Source organism: Triturus cristatus, chromosome 4_2, assembly GCF_964204655.1.
Source record: "Triturus cristatus chromosome 4_2, aTriCri1.1, whole genome shotgun sequence".
NCBI lineage: Eukaryota > Metazoa > Chordata > Amphibia > Caudata > Salamandridae > Triturus > Triturus cristatus.
In genome coordinates, this window is record NC_140586.1 from 282,238,001 (window position 1) to 282,261,574 (window position 23,574).

General features: G+C 43.7%; 1 protein-coding gene across 1 annotated transcript in view; it reads right to left on the reverse strand.

Annotated features, from left to right (window-relative positions):
- MGST3 (microsomal glutathione S-transferase 3) overlaps positions 1-23,574 on the reverse strand; it is a 46,841-nt gene that overhangs the window by 2,750 nt on the left and 20,517 nt on the right. Inside the window, exons 2-5 of the mRNA XM_085601516.1 lie at positions 18,597-18,720; positions 17,862-17,935; positions 8,763-8,820; positions 6,957-7,029 (exon numbers count right to left, since the gene is read on the reverse strand). Coding sequence (XP_085457642.1) covers positions 6,957-7,029; positions 8,763-8,820; positions 17,862-17,935; positions 18,597-18,713 — 322 coding nt within the window. The 5' untranslated portion in view covers positions 18,714-18,720. The remainder of the gene's footprint in view (positions 1-6,956; positions 7,030-8,762; positions 8,821-17,861; positions 17,936-18,596; positions 18,721-23,574) is intronic.

The following is a 23,574-nucleotide window of genomic DNA, read 5'->3' on the forward strand; positions in this document are numbered from 1 at the left end:
TCCCGGAGTTGAGGGAATTGGGGGTGTTGTTTGGGAGGTAATGGTAAATATGGGAGATCCCTCCCCTTCCCAGATCGCCAGTCAGGACCTGAGCTTTGGGTGGACTATACTCGGGCAAAGAGGTGCCGTCCAATATATAGGAGCGGAGGGCATGGCTTAGCTGCAAATATCGGAAAAACTGGGAGGAGTGGAGGGAGTGTTGGGCCTGCAAATCCTGAAAGGAACGTATCCGAGTACCGCTCCAGACATCGCCCAGCAGGGAAATCCAGATGAGGTCCCAGGGCTGGAATCCATAAGAGAAGCAACCTTCCGGAGCCTGGTGCCGCACCACAAGGGGGTATACCGGGTCAGCTTGCCCGACCAGCGGTTATGACGCAGGGAGGACCCCCAGGCCAGGAGCACTCCGCATGTGACTTCAGGAAGAGCTTGGGGAACAGCGTCTCCGTACAGCATCCCCTGGATAGTGGAAAAGCCCATGGTGTGTAGTTCCAGACGGTACGCCGGGTCAGACCAGCCGCCGTTAAACCAATCGTACACCGTAAATAGCAGGGTCGCTAAGTAATAAAGATATAGGCTCGTCATCCCAAGACCTCCATCAAAGGGCAGGATTCGGCACTGGCCCAGGGCCAGCCTGGGCCTCCGTCCACTCCGCGCCCCCCCCCCCCCACCCCCCATAAAAACTTAGTGGCCAAGCAATCCATCTCATGGAACCAGGACCTAGCAAAAGAAAGATGTGTATTTTGAAGCATGTAGAGAAGGCGAGGTAGAATCATCATTTTGAAAAGGGCTATCCTGCATAGAGGGTTTAGGGGTAGCGTACGCCATTTAAGGAGATCAGTGTGGACCCGCTTAACCAGTGCAGTGACGTTAAGTGACCAAGCAAGGTCGGGGAGAAGGGCAACCCAGATCCCCAAGTACTTGAAGGACTGCCGCCGAAGGGGGATTGTCGACTGCCAGTCAAAGCATTCACGTGACAAGTGAAGGGGAACCAAAACGGACTTGGCCGGGTTGAACTGATGGCCAGAGGTGTGCTCAAAGAGGTCCAGGGCCTGAAGGCATCAGGGCCCCGATCGGGCCGGATCCGCCAGAAAAGCAGCACATAGTCTGCATAGAGCGCGACCTTAGCCTCCTTAAAACCGGGCCACCTCCATCCAGTGAGAGTGGTCAAATCGAATAAGGCAAGCAAGGGGCTCTATTGCCAAAGCAAATAGGATCGGCGAGAGGGGGCACCCCTGTCTCGTACCCCTCCTAATGGGGGCAGGGACGAGATAGAGCTCCGTTGACAAGGACTTGCGCCCAGGGCCGACAATACAGCGTCCTCACCAGGTTGCGAAAAGGGATTCCGAAGCCCATCTGCTCCAACACTGCCTCCAAATAACCCCAGTCAACCGAGTCAAAGGCGTCAGAGACAGTGCCTAGTCCCTCGGAGAGGCATAAAGCCGCATTGATACAGATGAACCAGACTAGCCAGGTGCAGTCTTATGCGGTTGGCCAGGACAGAGGCGAAGATCATAAGCTACCCTGCAATTTTAATGTATTATCTTTGACTGAGCAATTAAGGTCTCTAAAGTATTTAAGAAATGAAGGGCCTGACTCCCAAAAGGTAAAGTTACACTTTGTGAATTTCACTTGAAAAGTAAACTTTCACAAACTAAGTGTAGAGTTGTAGGACTTTGCATGTCCTATCTTTTTATATGCACAGATCTCTGCCTCGATCACAGAGTCACCGCACATGTAAGTATACTTCGATCTCTACACACAAGGAAACAAAGGACTGACCATTAAATCTAAAGGCAAAAGTTCTTAATCTAAGAATACAGAAGTGTGACATGATACTACTTAAAACAAATGCTAAGGAACTGGAGTCATCAACATTAAGAAGAAAAAGGCGAAGAGCTGGTCACAGGCAGACAGCGAAAAATATGAGATAGCCTAAAAAGCGAATAAGGCTCTAGGTCTGGTCTCTTGAAACCCAGTGTCCAAGGAAGATGCAAAGAACTTTCAACATCAGATGGAACATAAAGAAGCATCTACACTAAATTAAGCAATATTATTGCCCGGTGCTTATCCTCTCAGATATTCTGCTTACCTGTCCAGCACAGTTATAAAAATGTAAGTAAATGAGTCCAATCAATCGTTCTCAGAGAGGCAGAGACACAATCTCAATTCTGGTTATTTAAAAAAAAAAAAAACTTATAAATAGTTATTTAATAAATATCAAATCGTGATCTTTTCATAACTTCAAAATAATTCATGACAAACAGCTAACACGTGTTTCACGACAACAATCGCTTCTTCAGGACTAAAGTAATCCAATATGTTTTTAGTAGGAATAACTAGATACCTTCTCAAATTAAATTCTACAGAGTATTCATCCACAAGATAGAGGGTCCAACAGAATAAAATGTATTGTTTGTAGGGGAGACTTGAGATTTTCTTGAATTGAATTCGATCTGATCTTCATCTCACAGATAAGGGTATAAAGTTGCTGAATTTATCTTGAGAGCCGAGCTTGAGACTGCTCAGTCAATATTGCTACCCCTATTATGGGAATGAAGATGGAACAAATTTCGATAAACTATGAAGTTACCCTACAAACAATATATTTTATTCTTTTGGTCACCCTTATCTTTGGGGTAAATACGCTGTAGAATTTAATCTGAGAAGACATTTCAGTACATCTACGAACATAATAAATTACTTCAGCCCTGAAGAAGCATCTGTTGTCACGAAACACATGTTGGCAGTTTGTCCCGAAATCTCATCAATATGCAGGGTTAGCAATCACAATGCATTACTAAAAGTATACAGGCTCAATAGCCCAGAAGCACTAAAGAGTACATGTTCATCAAATATCTATCACTCACTGTAGAATCAACCTCTTCTCATGATGATCACATTTACTGCAGAAAAGTTCCTCGTCTGCTGGTCTATCGGCTGAGTTCAACATGAAAAATCAGGGATTTCATTTGCCCCCAAATAGCACCAACGGTCATCTTAATTATACCAAACTAGGGTTTTGAAAAGACCTTGACCTAAACATGAATTTCAAAGTATCCTAAGCCAGATAAACATCAGACTGTAACAACGTTAACAGAAGCTTGCGAAAGCAAATTGTGAAATGTTGGCAAAATGAGTGATCATGAACTTGGACTCTGCCCTGCAATGAAGGTAATAACGAGCAGCTGGTTTTCACAAGAGGCAGACTTGATCTATGGAAGACCTGCCTCTTCACCTATATCCTTGCTCATGCCTATAACAAGAAATTTGTTTTGCATTGGTGCTGGACAGATTAATCCTGTAATCTGCTCTGGTGGCACTTTATGTAGCGCGCCGACCTGACATGGCCTATTTTCAGAACTACCAAACATGTAAAATTATACTAGTACCTAAAATCCAGCGTAGTGGTAGACTATGTTAGTCCTTTCCGCCACTGAACTGGCATGTGATTAGTCATCATCATCTGAGGTAGAGTGTATTTGCAGGGGAGTGCATATATTTACCCTGAAAGTGTTCCATTTACCCCCACATATGCTCCCATTTTTTGGGGCAACCCCTGTGAACATACGTGGCTTTTTCAGCCATCATGGCTAGGTCCATATCTTTACACCATTCCTGGAGGCGCGGTGCTGAATCTGCCCCCCAATATTTTGCAATATATTGCTTCGCTATTAAGCTACCCAGAGTTGCCCATGCTTGGGAGTTGCGATTTAGGTCCGTGGGCTCCCGAATGTTTAAGATACAGCATTTAGGCACTGGCGGTACCGGGCATTCGCTAACCTGTGTAACTGTGTCCATCACTTCTGTCCAATATGATTTAATCATTGGCCATTCCCATAGTGTGTGGTAAAAGGTGCCTACGTTACCCCTACTGCCAACGTTTGAAAAGAGTATCTATTTTAAAGACTACGTTATGCACTTACTCTTAACCCTTTATATTGCCAGAAATGATGAAAATAAACCGACAACGATGTACTTTTCAGCTATAGGTTACTTGACAAAACTAAACTACTATTATGCATTCCAAAGACGAGACACCAGATTGTAATCAAATCTGAAAACCAACATCCACCGCTTCCACGCTAAAGTAACATCTTAAATAGTATTTGTAGGAAAGTAGGCTCTGCTTTTATAGTTACCCCCACTTTTTGCCTGGTGCGGAGCTGTTATTGACCAGTCTGACTGGGGTCCTGCTAATCAGGACACCAGTCTATCTGCTTCCTCCCTTAAATTGTTGTGTTCAGTACTTGGGTACATTCTAGATTGGATACTGGGGCACCCTTATAAGACCCTAGTATATGGTACTAAGGTACCCAGGGCATAGGTACCCCAGAGGTCCCGCATGGGCTAAAGCATGTATTATGCCACCCATGGGAGAACATTTAAAGCCCCTCTAATTCTGTGAAGATAGCTTCACATTTGATGGGTGGCGCCAGGCACTGCAGAGTGGGTCTCTGCTGGTTTCCTTGCTAGTTGGAGCTTTAGTAGGAAATTTTATTGTTCTGATCACAGATACAGGGTCCTTCGCATTGTCACTCAACACCCAGGATTTAACCGACACAAATACACATTTTTAAATCAACTGTAAGGTTTCAAATCACCTGCACAGGACTGGATTGTAGCCACTAAGATGCTTTTGAGTGTGGCCCTTTTAGCACTTTCTAAGGGTTCAACTTTACTTTCCAACAATGAAACGGAAGATGCAATGCCGCCCTCCAGCCCATTGAGTCTATGAATTTCAAGTTCTAAGTCTCAAGACTGTTGATTCTGATTTAGCAGTCTGCGCTGTAACTGACCAGCTCAACATGTTTGGCCATCCTCGGTCAAGTTGTTTGCCACATGCACCACAACAGCCATCTTTGACTCAATTTTCTGAAAGGATTTGTTGGAGTTCCTGCTTCATAGCCATTAACCTAGATTCCCCTCTTGACTGTGCCTGGTCTTTCGATTGGCCTACTCTGTCATCCACTTTGATCCCCTGGGGTTCAGGGCCTCAGAGTAAAGAATCCATGCTTCTCAAAAGGAGGCAGGTTCTATACGTTCTCTTCATGAGACATCTCCAAGCGCTGATTTCAACTCAGATTCCACCAGGTAGGTGGGCAGGCAGGTCAAGCACTGCAGTGCTCCCAATCTCATCTTACCTAATGGGGTAGCATGCTCTAGTTATCTGGCGGGACACACCTCTGGATCGAACGCGAGAAGCCTTTTTGCAATGCTCCCCAGAAGATGCATCCTGCACTTCACAGAGTAATCACCACCGGTAACAGTTAGTGATCCCCCTCAAAGCCGATCAGCCAATGGGCTCTGAATGCACTGCTTCCATTCATGACATCGAATAATTATGGGCCTGTCTGGCTCATCTCTAGCCAGCAGGCATCTATAATTTCGCCTAGATCAGGGACAGCTGCCCACCACGTTGGAAAAGCATATACTAATTGAGTATACCCAATTGGTGACTGGGTAGAGAAAATCTTCTCTGGCTCACATATGTCTGTCAGACTGAAAACAAATTTACTAGCAGGCCGCCAATTATTTAACCATGCTCAAGTCCTCCTCCCACTAGCCCAGAACTTGTGTGTCCTTCAAAAAAGGAGCTGCACCACAGCCTGGGCAAATGGCCACTGGTCTGCAGTATAGCAAGCTTTACCACCTTAAAGCGAACCTTAGGAAAATCAAAACGTCCAGCTTGTTGCCAATGTAACAAGGAAACTACCATTCAGGAACGCATACTTATTATTTTGCCCACGCCATGAGATGTGATTAGTGCTTCTTAATTTATAAGGTTTCACATTTTTCACAAAATTTATGAGCGGCTAGATGTACTAACATGGGGATTGCGATTTTTACCAAATCACAATTCCTAATGTATGAAAGTTTTAAATTTAAATTAGCGATCCTTAGTTGATCGGAAATGAACCGCCTTCATGAATATTAATGAAGTAGGTTGCAGTTTGCAACCCATTAGGAAGGGCTGCCTGCTGGGGTCAGAAGACCACCACAAGTGACTGCTTTTAAATAAAGCTTTAAAGGAAAAAGAATGCATTACAAAAAAAATTTGAAGAGAAAGTTTTTTGTTTCTTTTAAAAAAAATATATATATATATATTTTTTTTTTAGAGTAAGCAGCTGTCCACAGAACAGAATATTGTCAATATTCACAAAGCGGAAGGAGTCTTTGTGGACCCCTTCGCATTTGCGAATGGATTACCACCTCCTTTGAGAAGGGGGTAAAAGATTAATGTTTTGAGACTAATTCTGTTGCAGAACATTAATACATACCACAAGGAATCGGTATTTGGAAGGGACGCCCTAAACAAGCACCTTTCAAATACAGAATCGCAAAACCAAACTGAAATTCAATAACAAGTTACCAAATCACATTTTGAATTTTGTACATTTAAAATGAGCATTTTTCGAATAGTAAAAGTCCTGATTCTGCGAATCAGGCGGTTTGAGACCTCAAAAACAACAAAACAAAAACAAACAAAAAAAAAACCAAAAAAAAAAAAAAAAACTCTGCACATCTGGTCCTTCATTCTCTGCAAAAAAAAAAATCCCTCTACTCTACAACAGAAGTAGTCTTCACAAAGGAACAGGTTGTGTCTCCAGTTTGCCAAACTGCATTTGCCCTCTACGCTGTGTCACGTTGGAAAAACACACTGAAAAAAAGATACATCTGGAACTCAGTCTGAAAACACACACAATTGACAAGGCATAGGCAAATGATGCCTCTTTGCTAGATCAGCCCAACAGAAATATATATTTAGGATCAGGCACGAAAAGAGTGGATCAAATAAATATTGGAAGCTTATTTGTATGTAAAACAGACAACGATATTGCCAGAATACTGAAAAATAACAAGTGGTAAGATTTTGGGCATGGAAACATTTATCAGTTTTCCATCTGTGGGCTGTTAACTAGTAAGCATTTAATCAATACCAGAACTCATGAACTAACCTCCAGTGTAGTAGCCATGCGCAAACATAAGGCGTCCAACGATCCAGCTCATGCCAAGGATGCTAGCCGCACGCTAAAAGACACATCATATAAATGTCAGAACGGACCAATTCACACTAATGCTGCTTTAGTTTTACTGCTGAAAAAGGCATTTGATCCACAAGAAGCTTGAATATGAAGCCACACAATAGACGAATGGGTGATTTGCAGGAGAAAGGCATTTTAGCAAAATAAACATTGAAAGTTGAAAAAAAGGTTTAAATAATTAGAGACTGAAGAAGCATGTACGCCCACTGCTTTTAGTTCACAACGTTTAACTCTTGTATTTCACATAGATCCACTTCATAGTACTGGATGAGGGAAGATTGTACGCCCAAACATGCCAGCCTTCAGGGCCCCTTTCGCCACCCATAGTTGGTGGGCTGAAATCTCCTAGAACCGCTAAAAAATGTAATTTAAAAGATTTGAGTTTGTTTCCACTACTTGATATGAATGTATTAAAATAAAGGCTGCTGGTTGTTTGTAGCCACAAACACGTTCTCATGTCCAGCAGGGTGTAGTTGTGTTCTAGCCACAAAAAACTCGCTTGAGGGTGAAATGCCGTAGCCTCAGATTAATTTAAGTGCGAGGTCGGAGCATTATAAAACAATTTCACTCACCAGAGGCTACAAAACTTCACTCTCATAAATAGGGTTTCCAAGGGTGTAAAGCTAAGGTACTGTCAGATCAAACTAGCTTGTGGTAAGATTGGTTCAGATACATTCTTATGTTCTAGGGTAGTTGCGGGTTCTTCTCTCAGGTTTAGTCTCTGATCAAATGAGGGTGGAGCACCGTAACCTCAGATGAACTTGTGTGAAGAGAGATCTTGCGACAGAGTCCGGCGTGCGCCATAAGGACAGTGTATTATTGGCTCAGATGGAATTCTGTGTACACCATGAGCATGGGGCATCAATACCTCAGATGGAGGCTCACGTACAGTATGTGGGTGGCTTGTTATTGGCTTAGGTGAAGTACCGAGTACACCATGAGAGTGGGTTGTTATTTACTTATTGACTAAGATGCGGGTCTTGTGTACATCATGTAGGAGAGTGGTGTAGCTGCAGGTGAAGTCTCATCGAGAGGTTTCTTGTGGCTCATTTAAAGAAGGGCAGGACTATGAAATCTTTTAAACTTTGAAGTCATAAGTCTAAATCCTGGTGGACCGACTCGGCCATTCATCATTCGGAGATTGATGAGAGGTGATGCTGCCTGCTACTTCCAGACCTGAGGAGTAGATTTAACATGTGCGCTATAAGGGAAAAAGTATTATTAAAACACCAGCATAATTACACCAATCTATGCTTTCATTTTAATCATTAACAAAACAGAACGGGGGCTTTGTAAAGCGAGCTAGAGGAGTCTTTGAAAGACTGCACAAGACCACTGTGCACCACCGAAGATTCGAATCCCAGCACCGTCAACTCACTTTGTTGATAAAGAAAGCGCCACCGAAGGGAGCGATAACACCCGCCCTTAAATTAAGGTCTTAGAGGTTAGTTTGTAGGGACTCCAGTAGCCATTTCACTGGGATAAAGATGCAAAAGCAGAATCAGAGCCATGCTGGTTGAAGGAGTCAGACTAACACATCCACTGCTTTGAACTTTCCATTTTTTATTTAAGTGTTTGTTTGTGGGTAGTAAAGCAGACAGACACTTAGCCCATCTGGAGCCCTCTGTGGGTTTTCATCAATAATCCTTAAGTGAGAGGACAGGGGAAATCCTGGAGTCAGAAATACATTCTGGTTTTATGTGAGCACATCCTACTTACCGGGACTGCCATTCCACCAACTGCGAGGAAGAACAGGTAAGATGGGTACACTTCCAGCCTAAAACAGAAGAACAGAGCAATGTAATGAAAGGGAGTGAACACGGATGACAGCACAAGAGGAAGGTACACAGGATCGATTTTATTTGCATAATTTATGCATTTATAGTAGAAAGGGCGGGGGTAACAAATTACTCGCAAGAAAGCTGATCACACGGGCGTATGACACTCAATTTCTGGGGGTTGGATAGGGACAGCCTTAGGGACTTTCCATTGACCCTAAACAAAGTTCCGCTGTTCTGCGAAATGTAGGCTTCGATAAAAATATACAATCGCATAGTTCTGAAATGAAATAATGAAAAGGCAGGCATGTAGTCGCAGTCTGCATGCAAGCTGTTATTTACATTCTGTAATGTAATTAGAAACTATGCTTGGTGCATGAAGAAGGTTCATATTTTTTCAGAAACAAGGGTGGGAGGTAAAACAAACAAGCATTTACAATGCAATGGTCTCGGCATTGTTAAAGTTAGAGCTTTTGGCATTGCTCATGACATTTTTGTTTATGTTTGTTTTTAAAACAGTTAAAGAAACGGCATTGTTATTTACAATGTCAATAGCTTAATCTCTCTCAAATGCGAGACCTATTTTTGTGCAGGTTTCCTACCTAAAAACACTCCCCTTTTACTGCCCTTCATTCTTCGCTTTTAAGAGAGCTCCCTGAAAAGAAAGGAAGGGTTTCTTTGCCAGTCCCCCCTACTCCCACCATCATTCCCCAAACTCTATTAACCACGCGGCGACTAACGCCCCAGCCTTAGAATGAGCCTCAAAACCCACTGAGGGGGCAAACATAGATTTACATTTCACGGAAATGAATGAGGCTATCGCCAAATATCCTTTGGGGTGCGCAGGGAGAGCGCACGCCCCCCCCCCCCAGCACTTACCTTCATTATTTATTTGTTGTGTTAATGACGTGCTTCAATTAGTCACTCATGTACAAAGGGCCCTCCACTGTGCTGTCGATAAAATACTTTCTTGTAGCTGCTGACCCTGAGCTCAGTCCCCCTTTAAAGAAAGAATGACGTCACAAGAGGGTTTAAGACCCAAAACAGACACACCCGAAAATAGCACATTCATGGATCCTCGCTGTGATGTATTTCGGTTCAGCGCCTGGATACCACCGTACAGATCAGTGCGTTTTACAAATACTGAGTGATTGAATGACTAGAAGTTCCTTTAAAGGTACGATCTAGTTAATAACGTTAGAAAAGACGTCAGCACCCATCTGTGCATCAGACAAAGGGGATATTTAGGGATCCTGGCTGCTAATGAGGCGCAGCTAAGGAAGCAGGGTTGTAATTCCTTCTATTTATGGACTGTCCCTTTAAAAGTACGATCTAGTAGTCAGTAATGTCAGACGAGCTCGCAGTGCACACCTGTACATCAGACAAGAGGATATTTGTGGATCTTCGTTGCTAGTGAAGCAGAACTCGAGAGGGGGAAAGGGATTACATTTACTGGATGGCCCATTTAAAGGTCCAATCCAGCGAGTACATCACACTTCTATAGAGCAGCCCCCGCTCGGTAGCACCTTCAAAGGCTGGCCTTGGCGCTGTCGAGCGCGGCTGATGTAACCTCTGCTTCCCGTGGGTGTACACAGACCTGAGGGAGGCAGCGCGAGGCGGCGCCACTGCAGCCTCCGTTCGACGGCTCCCGAGTGACGCATCTACGGGGCACGAGGCCCCAATGCAGCCAAGGAAGATGGCCGTCACAGCCATTGATCCTGTGGCAACCCAAAACAGCTCTAATGACGTCCATGGGCTCCTCAGAGTAATGACGTCCATTAGGCTCATCAGAGTTCTGGTCCCTGGTGCAGATGCACCCTTTGTACTATCTAGCTTTGTCCCTATTGGTTACCTCGTGTTTGTGGTTACCCGAGAGGGAAAACCAGCAGGAGGCAATTGTATTGTTTTATTTCAGCTGAGGCGCTATAACATCTGGGCCGAATTTAAGGAAACAAACAAACCATTCGAAGTATTGAAGTGCCATACGTAATCATGTACATGATCATTAATCTGTACCTTAGTGAAGAGAATTAAAATCTGATTCGTCAAAAGCGCCTAGAGGCACTAAATTACGCCCTGCACACTTTTGGAAAATGCACTACACTGTTCAAAACAAAGAAAATGTGTGGAGGCCGTCTGAGCTGACGACTTGAGGTTCAAGTCCTCGACTGCCCTCGAACACTGGACTCTCGGGTTATCTGAGATGTTGATTTTGGGTGGGTGTGTACGTGTTGAAAACGAGCCAAGAAAAGTGACTCACTGCCTCGTGTGAACCAAGTCTTGTGACAAATCCGCACGAGCGTAATGAAATGAAAATCACAAGTCCCGTGTCTGCTAAGGCCGACGTAACTACCGCATTTGTTTCAAGAAAGCCAATTCCTCTGTAGCAAGTTACACGGATCCGCTTGACTTCTAAGTGCTCTATATAAGCCACTGAGGTACTTTAAGTTGGCAAGAACATCCCATATGGTTATGCCTACTTTTAGGAAGTTCAGTCGTGGAGGCTCATCTTTTTATGTGAATGGCAGAAGGCAAACATATTGTGTTCTATACTCACTTTACAGGACTCTGTTAGTCTCATTCATGCATTAGATTCTTTTGTTCTGGAAAGGAGTGGGGGAGAGGACAAGCACACCACTGCCTTTCTCCGAGGCGAAGCAGAAATGCCTCGGAGAAAGGCAGCGGCGTTTCCGGATTCGGGGGCATGTTTTTCTGTTCTCTCCTCTTGCCATTGGCTGGAGGAGATAATTAGAAAAGTTGCAAAAAACACGCCCCCGAATCGGAAAAGGACGGGGCCTGTTCGGAGTGACAGACCTCTTCTCCAATGGCTGGCCAGCATTCAAGAGGCCAGCCAATGGAGAAGAGGGGCGGGTTCAAGCCCCTCTTCTCCAAGTCATTATATCTCGCGAGCGAGACTGCGCAAGCGCAGCCTTCGCTAGCCGAGACCTAAAAAGGAGTAACAAAATGTTCTTAGTGACATTCCTAAACCTCAAACTGCAACTGGAATAGTCCGCCTCCATTCTTTCTTGCTGCAGGAAGTTATAAAATCCTGAACTTTAGTCTGAAAAACAACATTTTCTTGTGCCGTTTAGGATGGAGGACAATTTATTTTGCTACTGTTTGTATGTCTCGATCATATCTTTATGTATGCTGCATAGAGAAACAGGGTTCAGTCTTTTCTGGGACATACTGGACAACAACCATTTTTTTCAGTTGGGGAGACCACTAAAGCTTCCTTCAGTCTCAAAGAGGATGCTGGAAAAACCAAGAACCTGTTGTAGCTTCTCAACCTACATAAAGAAAGTGTTCTTTGTTGGAAGCATTTTTCAGAGTATGGCTTTCAGTTCTGGGCCTCAAGAATACGTTAGCATACTTGATAATATAGTTACCCAAGCGGAGTGGCAAAGGGGCAATTTCTAGGTATTGAGAAACTGGGCCTTGTATGTGTCTGAGCCCAGTTTAAATGTTTGTCCATAACACCCCTCTATACAATAATCCCTCAGTCTTTTAAAAAACATACAGCTATAATCTTACACACACACTTGCACACACTTTTATTGGGTGGGATTAACGCATCATGCTGTAAGGAAGTTGCCATCCCTCTATGACCTCGACTAAACCTTGACTGCCCACTGCTGCTACCTGTGGAGCATCAGAGGTAGAAAGACTGAGCTGGAATTTAGGTGCATCTTGGGTAATGCTACAGCAATAATAAAAACAGTAATCATCATTCAGTAACCATCTACTACCCCAGGCCTCTAGAAGAGGTTTCACTCCTCGATCAGACCTTCAGTTAGCAATTCTCTGGGGTTAGCAGACACCACTACTCAGCTACTAGATGTAGCCCTGTGTGTAAATTTAAGTCAAAGAGCTATAAGATTTGCCAGCTTATCTCAGCTTTAATTTTTTAAAAAAGTATGCTGTAATAGAAAATGTACTATAATCTGCACCGGGCTTCCAACAGTGACCATCGGAGAATTCCCTATGCATTTTCAGCAGAACCTACCCCCACCATAACTGCAATTCTGTGGGCAATGTGGAACCAGGAGAAAAGGTTACTATTCCCAGACTCCCTGTGGACGTTAATGCTTATGGCCAACCGCATAACTCCACCTCCATTTGCTTTAACATTGCAAAGGATGGGGTGGGAGGACGCGAGAATCCTTCCATAAACAGCTGAAGTCTATTGCTTGCTCCAGTGATTAATTTAGATTCATCAGGAGGCCACTGCTGCTTATGCCACTTCAGGTCCCTTCTAGTGCTGCCGAAGATCAGTACCAACTAATTACAGACCTACAAATATTACAATTTGTACTATACTTGGTGACCCCTACCTACAAGAACGGCTTGAGCACCCGGATATTTTTTAATCGTATATTTAATAGTTAAACACTTTACTTATTTGCTTTTTTTTAAAAAAAAATAGACTGACAGCACTTTCATGTGGTGGACTGTTTTAAATATGTACCGCTGTTTCAAATTAAGTGCTGGTGCTGAGCACAGAAAACTAGCTCAAACTAAGCACTGGCTTGCTCTCCTGCGGCTGGAAGTTGGCGAGCCAGACACTGTAGGCACTACATGCAGCACGAAACAATAAAAAAATAAAATAAAAAAAAAATTTACAAAAACTTTTGCTGTCTAGTCTATGGAAAGAGTTAGTGCAGGTGGGCGGCATGAGTGTAGAGTGCAAGTCATTCCCAAAGCAGGGTGCATTACATTTTATGTGAGGACATATCTGCATGAGTAGCTATGCCCCTGTGATGTCTAGTTCTATTGCTAGATATTGCAAGTCAGCAGGGAGGGGAGTCATCTTAAGGTATGTACTGGGCAGTGGTCAAAACGAGTTCCCCCCCATCTACATAATGGATTCACTGAAACATATGGTGTTTGGTATCAAACACTTTGTATTAATAAACCAACACAGATTCCAGCAATGGATTTTTTAATACATACACCCAGGGGGTAGTACCCTCTGAACCCTGCTAGCACTCTAGTGTGCTGGCTGATTAGTCCAGTTTGCCACCAGATGAGTTTCTGACCCCCTAGGAGGTGAAAGCCATGCCCTCGGAGGTCAGAAACAATGCCTGCTCTGGGGAGAAGCATTTTGCACTTCCTCCAGGTAGGCTAGTAAAACAGCATATCAAGGCAGGAGGCTTCAAAGGCATCTGTTGCCTTGGATATGAGACCCAATACTTCCTCACATAGGGGAAATGCCACCCCTGGCCAGGGCCCATCTGGCACTAGAACAGCAGGTGAAATTAGCTATGCAGGAGGCGTGTTACACTACCAGGCGGGGCGCACCGAGGGCAAACAGTCTGAATTGAATACAAAGTTTGAAATTCCAACCATCTTGTGTGAGGTGGAATTAGGAACTCTGGGACAGGGTAAGGCCCACTACCAAAGGAAGTGGTCATCTAGGGGGTGTAGTTATCTCAGGGGTACATCTTTCACTTCCCCAATGCCCCAAAATTGAGAATTCAGGGGACCTTCCGATACCAGGACTTCAGATTTAAAGAGATACAAAAGAAGGAATGGACAAGAAGACCGACTTGGTGCCAACCCTGCCTGATGCACTGGACGTTCGTGGAGCAACCGGCTCATCCGGCTACTGCGCAGACTCCAAGAAGCCAGGAGAGCTGCCAGTGCTTCGCCAATTGCCAAAGAAACTCCCTTGGAGTAAAGGCGCTTCACCCCTACAGCCGCAGGCACCAAATAAGCATGGTCTGGTTTACCATCCTGCCACCTACCGGGAGTACCAACGCTGCAGCTGCTCAGGAAAGGGTCACCATGCTCCTAAAAGTCAGATCTGTTTTCCTTCCAAGTGTTGGGATGCCAGGACCGACCAGAGCCACACAACACCAATACATGGGGTATGGGCCCCCATGCAGCAACTAAGGCTAGTAGTGTCCAGGCCGGACACCAACGCCGAAGAAAACAGACCTGCACATGGAGAGATTTCAGGGACAGCGAGACCCACAATGAGATAAGACCAGCTACCCAGTATGCACCATTCCGCAGAAACCAAAGAAAGAGCTAGTCTCCGACTGCTGCCGCCCGACACCTTAAAGCACCTCTGCACCTGCGTCCCACAGCCAGAGTCCAGAGGAGACAACGGTGTCCATGGGGTCCTGAGACTCACAAGAGCCGAGCCCATACTTGGGTCTGGCCAGAGTGGACTTCGAGTCGCTGCCTGTAGCCTCTTTCTGCAAGTCCCCCTCCACCCACAACTGACTCCAGCATGTGAACCCGACGCCAAATGACACCACTGCATCTGAGCCCCACAGCCAGTGGAGAAGTGGACCAACAGTGTCCCTACGTGCCCGAGCAACATAAGCGCCGAGCCCCCCTTTGGGTTCACCCAGACTGGCGCCCCAGTCCCAGCTTGCAGCCTCTTTCCGACCAGACTGTTCTCCCACTGAAGTGTATGGGACAACTGATGCCGTAACACACCTCTGCACCCGGACACCCCAGAGCCTCCAGAGGTGACCTGTTGGTGTGGCATTGGACCTTGCCCCCATACTCACCTTAAGTCCAATCCCATAAGCTGCTGTTAAGTGCCCGAATACAGTACATGTTTTCCCCTCATAGGATAACATTACTGATCCCAAGAATTGCACTGTCAACTTTTGAAAACTGTAAAATTCTTAACTCGAAAAGTACTCACCAGATTCCGATGATCTTAGCATCTAAATTCATATAAAGACTGTACTATTTTTATAAATTGGTGTTGTATTCCTTTATTGAGTGTGTCTATCATGTACTGCCTTTGTGTGTGCAATACATACTTAGCACTACCCTCTAAAATATGCTTAACTGCTCACCCACACTACCACAAAAGTGAGCATTTGAGGTGTCTTTGTGAATCTGTGAACCAGTTGGGGTTTGCCTACACTCTTTATATAGTGGACCAAAAAGAGGTACACAGTGTAAGGAGCCAGCTTCCTAGAACAGGTACATAGAAATGGAAAAATTGCTGTGCGAGACACAGAGTACCCTAGTATGCGAGTTACTGAAAAACAATTCGAAATGTGGCAGCAGATTGTGAGATGCTCACATAAATTCAGAATTGTGAAGAACAAGACTAGTGTGGGCGATGTTAAGTACATTTAAGGACTTTTTTGGAATCAGGATAGGCTTTAATGCGTGCAATTGTTTGAAACTTCCGGATGTCATCGTTATTTTCTTTTTGAAAGGTACGAAAGTTTGTTTCTAGTCCTTGAAAGGTGTGCACTAGGTATAGTCTGAATGAGTATTACTAATAAAATATATTTGAAAGCACTGTAAGCGCTTAAACACTGAGGGGTAAATGTGTAACTTGATACAACCCAGCACCGCAACCAAAGTTGCTGCCCTGCATCAATAGGCGAGAGCAGAACAGCAGCACGTTTACTAGGATATGGCACCAGCTTGTCTCTTCCCCATGCTAGCACAATATTGGCTCCTTGTGCCAATACAGTACAGCTTGATAAGTTTAGAGAAAAGAAAAAAAACTTCTCAAACTTTATGCCTGACTTGAGGAGGAGTACATTTTTCCGGTCTGCCTTTTTTCTTCGTAGAGAAGGCTTTGAATTAAAAACCCAAGGGTGGTTGTATGGGAATGCTCATGTACAACCCACAGAACATCCTCATGCTGCAAAGCTGCATGTGCTAGTTTGTGTTGAATGCAAATCAGGATCAGTGTTAAAAAAGTTAATTCCAGCACAACACTTGGTCCCGAGTTTGCGTCATTGTTTTGTGATGCAATCGTGGTGAAAAAAAAAAAAAAGTTACGTAAATTAACCACCCCACCACCCAATCATTTTCTGGCAGTCTATCTTGTACTGTATGCAGCCTGTAATACATTTTTTTACCTGACATACATATTCAGAGTGCTTTTACTCCCAGGCTGGGACCTCATAGGTCTATAAAACACACAAGTTACTAGTCCCCAGTGGACCAATCAATTATACGCATAGCTATCTGAAGTAATCATATTAACCAATGAGCTTTACTCCTAGAACAATGCATTTCCTGCAGACTAGTTTATCTTGCATTTTCATTTAACGCGGTCCGGAATTATATTTTATATGGGAAGTTTGCCAATTAGTTAACCTCGATCAATCGTACACTGCTTTTAATTTGAAAAAATGCAAACTCAAACCATTTTTTTTAACATGCTGCTACATCTCATTGCAGGAACTTATGGGCAGGTTTCTATTTTTTGTAGATAAAAAAAAATCTGAAATTGTGAAATCCATTCATCTACTGTGGGTGGTGGGGTCAGGAGTGTGACTAAGTTGCCACAATCTATTAATGTCTGCGTGTTAATCCTTGAAATGGGAAAAATAAATACATTTCAAAATTGGTCTTTACGCAGAGTTATGTTTTTTTGATAATCGTAGGTGTGGGGGTCTCAAGGGAGGAGCAAAGGAGGAGCAGGGTTGTTTTCTTGTTTTTTAGAAAGTATTCATTGCTTTCAGAATTCGTGGACTGGTTCATGTACAATATATTAGCTTCCTGGTAGCTAAGCTGTCGACTAGGAAACCAGGGTTCAAATCCCCGTTACACAACTTGACCATACTGGTGGATCCTGAGTACTTCTGGAGCGTGATCGTTAGGGGAGGATGGAGGTAAATATCAGCGCCAAAAGAACGTTTTTTTTGGGGGGGGGGGGGGGGAAATATTTCTTTCCCTTACATTTGAGAAAAAAAAAAGCTGTAATGCAAACCCAAACTCTGATCAAAAGGAGCACCTTAAATGTGGTCACGTTTACCCAGTCTTCTAGAACCGCTCCTTCCCTGTGCACTACAGAAGCATCTAAGTAGCACGGTACTGAAAGGCAACGCAAGCGGCTCCAAAATCAAATGCTGAAAAAAAGATGCCAAGCGGCTCAAACAATGACAGACACACAGAGCTGCACCGGGTCTCAAACTGCAATTTAACAGCAAGGAGTGAGCAAAGGGGAATCAAAATCTGATGTGGGGGGACTTCTTTTTCCAATTAAAACATACTAGGCACACTCCATATACATTCATCAATCACAAGAAGTTGGTATACATACGTGTTCTGGTGCGCACGCTGAATACAGTTGAAGATTTGTCCATTCTCAGGGTCATCACTGTACATTTTAGGGTACTGGGGGAATACAAATGGAACTTCATTAAAATGTTCTATTGGGCAGAAGGACGGCGCAACATGGAAAACTCTCGCCTAACTGCAGCTCATTATCCTGCTTCCTGATCGTCTCCAATGCTTTCCCTCCAACCACCCCTGGTGTCTGCTCTCCTGTGTCTATCAGCTCCTTTCCTCCTCTTCTTAAACAGTCTCACAATCTTGCTCTTCCTCGTGGCTCATTTCCAACTGTTCCCAGACTTCTTTTCTCCTGCTGTAGCACTTCACTCACTGCAACAGGGTGCTCTGCCACTGCCCTCATTTGTCAATTGCCTGACGGCTCATCTTCTGGAGTTCCTCTCTCAACTCTTGTTTCATCTCGTAGAGGCAATGAAATACGATGCTGATCTCTTACGGTTTCTTGTTCTGAAGACTGAATAAATCATATGCACAAATTTGGCAAACTAAGACAATCACTAGACAAACTCAGGAGGTCAGAATCTTAGGTTAAACATTAATTGAAAGTTGTAAGTGCTGGTTCTTTAGTCTGTCTTACCAAAACCTCTTTAAGAAAGATCACTTCTACCGTCTGTGTTCTTCCCTTTCTCAAGTGTTCATTTCAAGCACAGTATTCGTATGCAATTGGTTAGGTCATGTAAAAATAAAGTACTTAAACCAAACTCACCTCCACCTTGTACTTCTTGCGTGCCTTTCCCACATTGATGGCGAGGTAGGTCACCATGACAAAACTGGCCACACCAGTCAGGGCCACATAACCATATTCCTTTGAGAGAACCACCATCTTGCCACTGTAGAGGGGAAACAATATATTTACTATGACCGCAGCAACAGACGATACGAAAGGGCAGCCATACATACTGGTGCCAGTGATGAAAGATGGCTCATGCCAGCTCTAGAAAGCAAAAGGCTAAGAAGGACTTTCTGCTGATGTGGGTTCAAAGGATAGGATGAAATTCACACGCAACACTACAGGATGACGTTCCTTCAAGGTATCTGCGCAACTGTAGCTTTATTTACAGATTAGTCTGATGCTGCAGAGTAACAAGCAAAATCAAGCATAAACCAAATCCAGCATGGCAGGGATGCTAGTTCATTTGCATTTCTTTCCTGGGTATACATGCAACAACTGTCTCAAAAAGGATGCAGCTCACTATTAGGATACAGAATGAGGAAGTTTTTGGCTTCAGTTTAAACATTAATTTGCTCTAGAAGCTGCTGACCTTCAGACTGCCCATCATTGAGGAGTCAGAAAGGATTCCAATATCAGATCACAAATTGCACACAGTAGGATACTCCTCTGTGTATAGACCTTGAGGAGGGGACTTCTACAGAGTGCCATGGTATTCCAATAATTCTCACCCAAACTCCTAGCATGTTGCCCTTATGAACGGAAAATGTACAGCTGCTTTAATGTAACCAATCACTGCAGCCATCTTCTTGCTCAGGATAACTGTGCTTAAAGAAGTGGCAATCTATGATGTTTTCAACCTCCTTCACATCTTGGCTCCCTAGATGAGAAATGTCGATGAGCCTGCTCAGACATAAAAACTTTGAATTCTTGCAACAACCGAAGGTGGTCTTTTTTCTTCCTCGCGATCTTAGACTCCACCATCTATGTACTCACTTAGTTTTATGAAGTCACGTTATTCTCACTGACACTTTATAGGATATTATCGATAGTTGTTCTTTGGCTAATATTTAATCTGCTTAAGTGACCCAAGTATTGCTCACTCATGTACACGCATTTAGCTACCCAGAAATCTGAATCAATATTGAGTGAATCAAAGTAGGTCTTTGGGGTCGTTCGTGATTTTGGGCTTCCCTGAATTCATAAGGATTCCTCACTTATGCTGCAATTCCCATTAAAAAAAATGAGCCCTATGCACGAATGCATATAAAACAGCAGCATATGCAGATGACATCCTCATCTTCTCAGAGGACATTGAAAGTGCTATCCCAAGCATCATCAATATCTTCCATAAGTTTTCAGAGGTCTCCAGATATACCTTAAATAAGGACAAAACTGAGGCATTTCCTTTAAACCCACTCTGCTTCTCTTCACAGTTAGGTGACTCAGGACTTAAATGGCAGTCCAAACGTCCTAAATATATCTGGGGATCTGGTTCTCCAAAAGCATAACGGACACACTGCTCTACAATTAATCACAGACAATCGCCAAGGTTAGAGATCTCCTGACCACATGGTCGCCCAAAATTTATCTCGTGGTGGGGTTGGCTTCAAACGCTCAAATGATTATCACTTCAATAGTGAATTTTCTGTCATCCATGCTACCCTTGAAACTCTGCCCCTCCTTTTTCCACGAAATAGATAAAAAAAATCACCTCAAAGTAAGTTCCTTTGGAATGAGAAAAGAGCAAGGATCTCATACAAGTCCCTTAGAAAGAACTTCCCTCGGGGAGGCTGTAACCTACCGAATTGGAACCTGTACAAGTCAGCCTTCCGGTCTGCTCAGGGCATTGTCTGGCTATTGCCAGAAACACCAAATTCCCCACTTTTGTTGAAGATTGAACAGGATATCCATGTTCCCCTTTTAGTAGGTCTTCTTTTATCACAATGTCGAAACGTATGCCACCTCAGTGCCATTGCATACTTACGTACACTGCAAATGCACTAAAGCGGTTAGATAAACATTTGCCAGAATCCGTCAGATGGACGTCATTATGGCTCAATCCAAATGTCAATGCTGAAGTCACTCCTACATTTGTGGGTCTCCAAAGGCATCAGGTTAATCAGGGACCTTTACAACAACGATGATCCGCTCCCAGTTTCAACTCTGGCCAAAACATACAACTTAGATTTCTACAGTTTCCTAAAGATTAAAGTTAAACTCTCCAAACCCAACCTTTCTAAATAATTGACTATAGCGACCGACTCACCCTATGGCAACACTCTGGAAATATTCCCTCTAAAATCTACAAGTTACTATCCAACCCACAACTATCACAAAAGTCTATCCTACACACCAAATGGGCCAAACATTTCGACACAGGGGTATTTGACCACATCAATGTCGACAACTGGCAAAACAGTAGCAAACTCGCTCTATTCGATACAATTTCTCCCTCTCTTATGCAGTCCAAATTCTTACAATTAATTTCCTGCATTGGACCCCATCCAGATTGCATAAATTAAAAATGCGAGAAGACAACAAATGCTGGATACAGATACAAAACCAGTTGTCTGCTATATTTAACATACCCATAACTTTAACCATTCCCATGGTAGCACTGTTTCCCTGGGCCCAGCGACTGCTTTGACTCTAGGAGCCAATGACATGGCACTGCTGGATCTTCTCATGACCATTGCAGTAAAGAGCATTCTTTCAGACGGGAAATCATTAAACCATTATCACATCACACATCTTCGAGGGGCACATAACTTACAGTCCACCACCCCAATTTCCAGTACAGTAAGGTGATCCCCAGACAAATGCATAGAACTAAATTCTTAAGTCCTTGCAGCGCAACCTACAATAGGTTCTTGAACCTAAAAACTCACTCACCCCTTAGATAGCAGATGTCTCACTCAACTCCCCACTTCTCCTCCACCCCCTACCAGTTCTTTTTTAAGCTTGGTTTTTCTTGACGATTAAGGCGATGCACCATTACGATATGTGCCTCGGGAGAACATACACTTATAAGATACTAAACAGACAAGTGACAATTGTTTCGGTTACCATCTGAACACAATCTTCTTGACTTACAGCAATAGGTTGTTTGTAATGTGAGCCCCCCAGACCCACAGCGTTTTCTCATACTTGTATATCATCTGCTTGATTGTTTTGTTTACCAGTCATTGATATAGTAGCAAAAAGTATATGCAAATCAACAGCGCTTCACGTGTATCTGTATATCATATGCCTGGTATTAACAATGCAGTTGCCCAACCAATGTCTGTATCGCAATGATATCCAACTGTAGGCCCATTTTATTTCTAAAAATAAATACAAATATTTTGGAATTTAAAAACAATGGGCCCAATGTAAAAAGATCTGCTTGACGCTCTTCAACTTATAACTAAAAGAGCTATTAATAAAAGTAATCCAAATCTTCGATGGGGATTCAGAAGCTGTTAAACCAATTTGGAATGTTCTGCCAACAGAGAAGCCTGGATATTAACCTCAGTAAGACCAAGTATATGGTATTTAATCCTTGTTCATCAGCTCGTTCCCTCCCGACCATCAATGGTGTCCCTCTGGAGACACATTTGACTACCTAGGGGTCAAAAATCACAGAACAGTTTGATTGTACCCCATATATCCAAAAGTATAGACTTAAGATGGAACAATATACAGGGGGTATTAGAAGGTCTCAACATGGTTCACTTTTTGCTCAGTGTCCCCACCACTCCAAAATGTATAATCTTCAAGTCTAAGGGGCAACCTTTTGTGGAGGGGAACTCTGGGGTCACATGGATGCCAGAAGCTTGGAGGAAAGCGAATATCGGGTTCTGCGACTCCTTACGCATCTGCCTGCTAGCACCCCGCTTACTCCCTTACGGCTTGATGTGGGCCTTAGACTCCCTCTCTGACAAAATGAGCCTCAGACCAATTTTGTACTGGTGCAGGATCTGGGTGATTTCAGATGTATTGCCATACCGGCAGGGACTGGAGGATGGCATGAGGCTGCCTGTGGCTTCAAGAATTCCCCGGCTCAGATTTGTCCAAATACAACTGACGGAGATGGGGTGTGGGAATCTCTGGTCTACCCCAGCCAAAGCTTTTGGGATTTTGAAAAAAATCACTTATGTGCTTGTAATGGCTATACATAGATAATATGACTTTAGGTCATACCAGGGTGGGCATCTTATTGCTGTCTTTTTTGGATTGAAGGATGGTTATGCTGCAGAAAGTTATTTAGATGCGCTCAAGCCTCCCTTAGCCAAAACTTTGTATATGACATTTCGGTATGAGACCCTGCCTCTTTGCTCAGTCCAGGTTAAGTGCCAGCATGCATCTAATAAGTCAGATGGGAATTGCCCCTTCTGTCCCCAGGTGTCTGAGACAATTGATCATGGTGTGATTTTCTGTCGGACCTATTGGTTTGTCGCAATTTGGGGATCAGAGACTTCAGAACAGCAATCCGGATCCTCAGAAATGATGTCAACCAAATTATTGTATTTGCGGTTTCATGTTTTTTAATTTTTTTATTGAATATGGGGAGGCTTAAGGCAAAAAAAGGTTAGCCTTGTGATGGTTGTGTCTCGGATCACACTAGTTTTAAAGCTAGAAGTCAGTTGTGATGGGGATAGAAATAATTTTAAAGGGGTCCAGAGTTTAAGAGATAACCTGGTTGGACTGTGTTCAATGTAGTATTAAATATTATATTTTAGTGCCATTACGTATGGCAGTTCTTCAGAATAAATATTTATGATTGAAACATTATGACAAACCCAGTAGGCCAGACTTACTTATTGTGAAAATTATGTGTTAAAGATAATAGGCTTTTAACCCGTTATGCGGGCGTTTCCGCGGGCGGGGCCGCGTCGGTCAACGGACATGCGCAGCACTACGGAGGCAGTGCTCACGATGGCCGTTGGCCGACGCACGCAGCGAAAGGGTTAAGGATGGATTGTTAATACACTGTGCTAAAGTCTATAGGCAGATACTTTGTTACATGGAA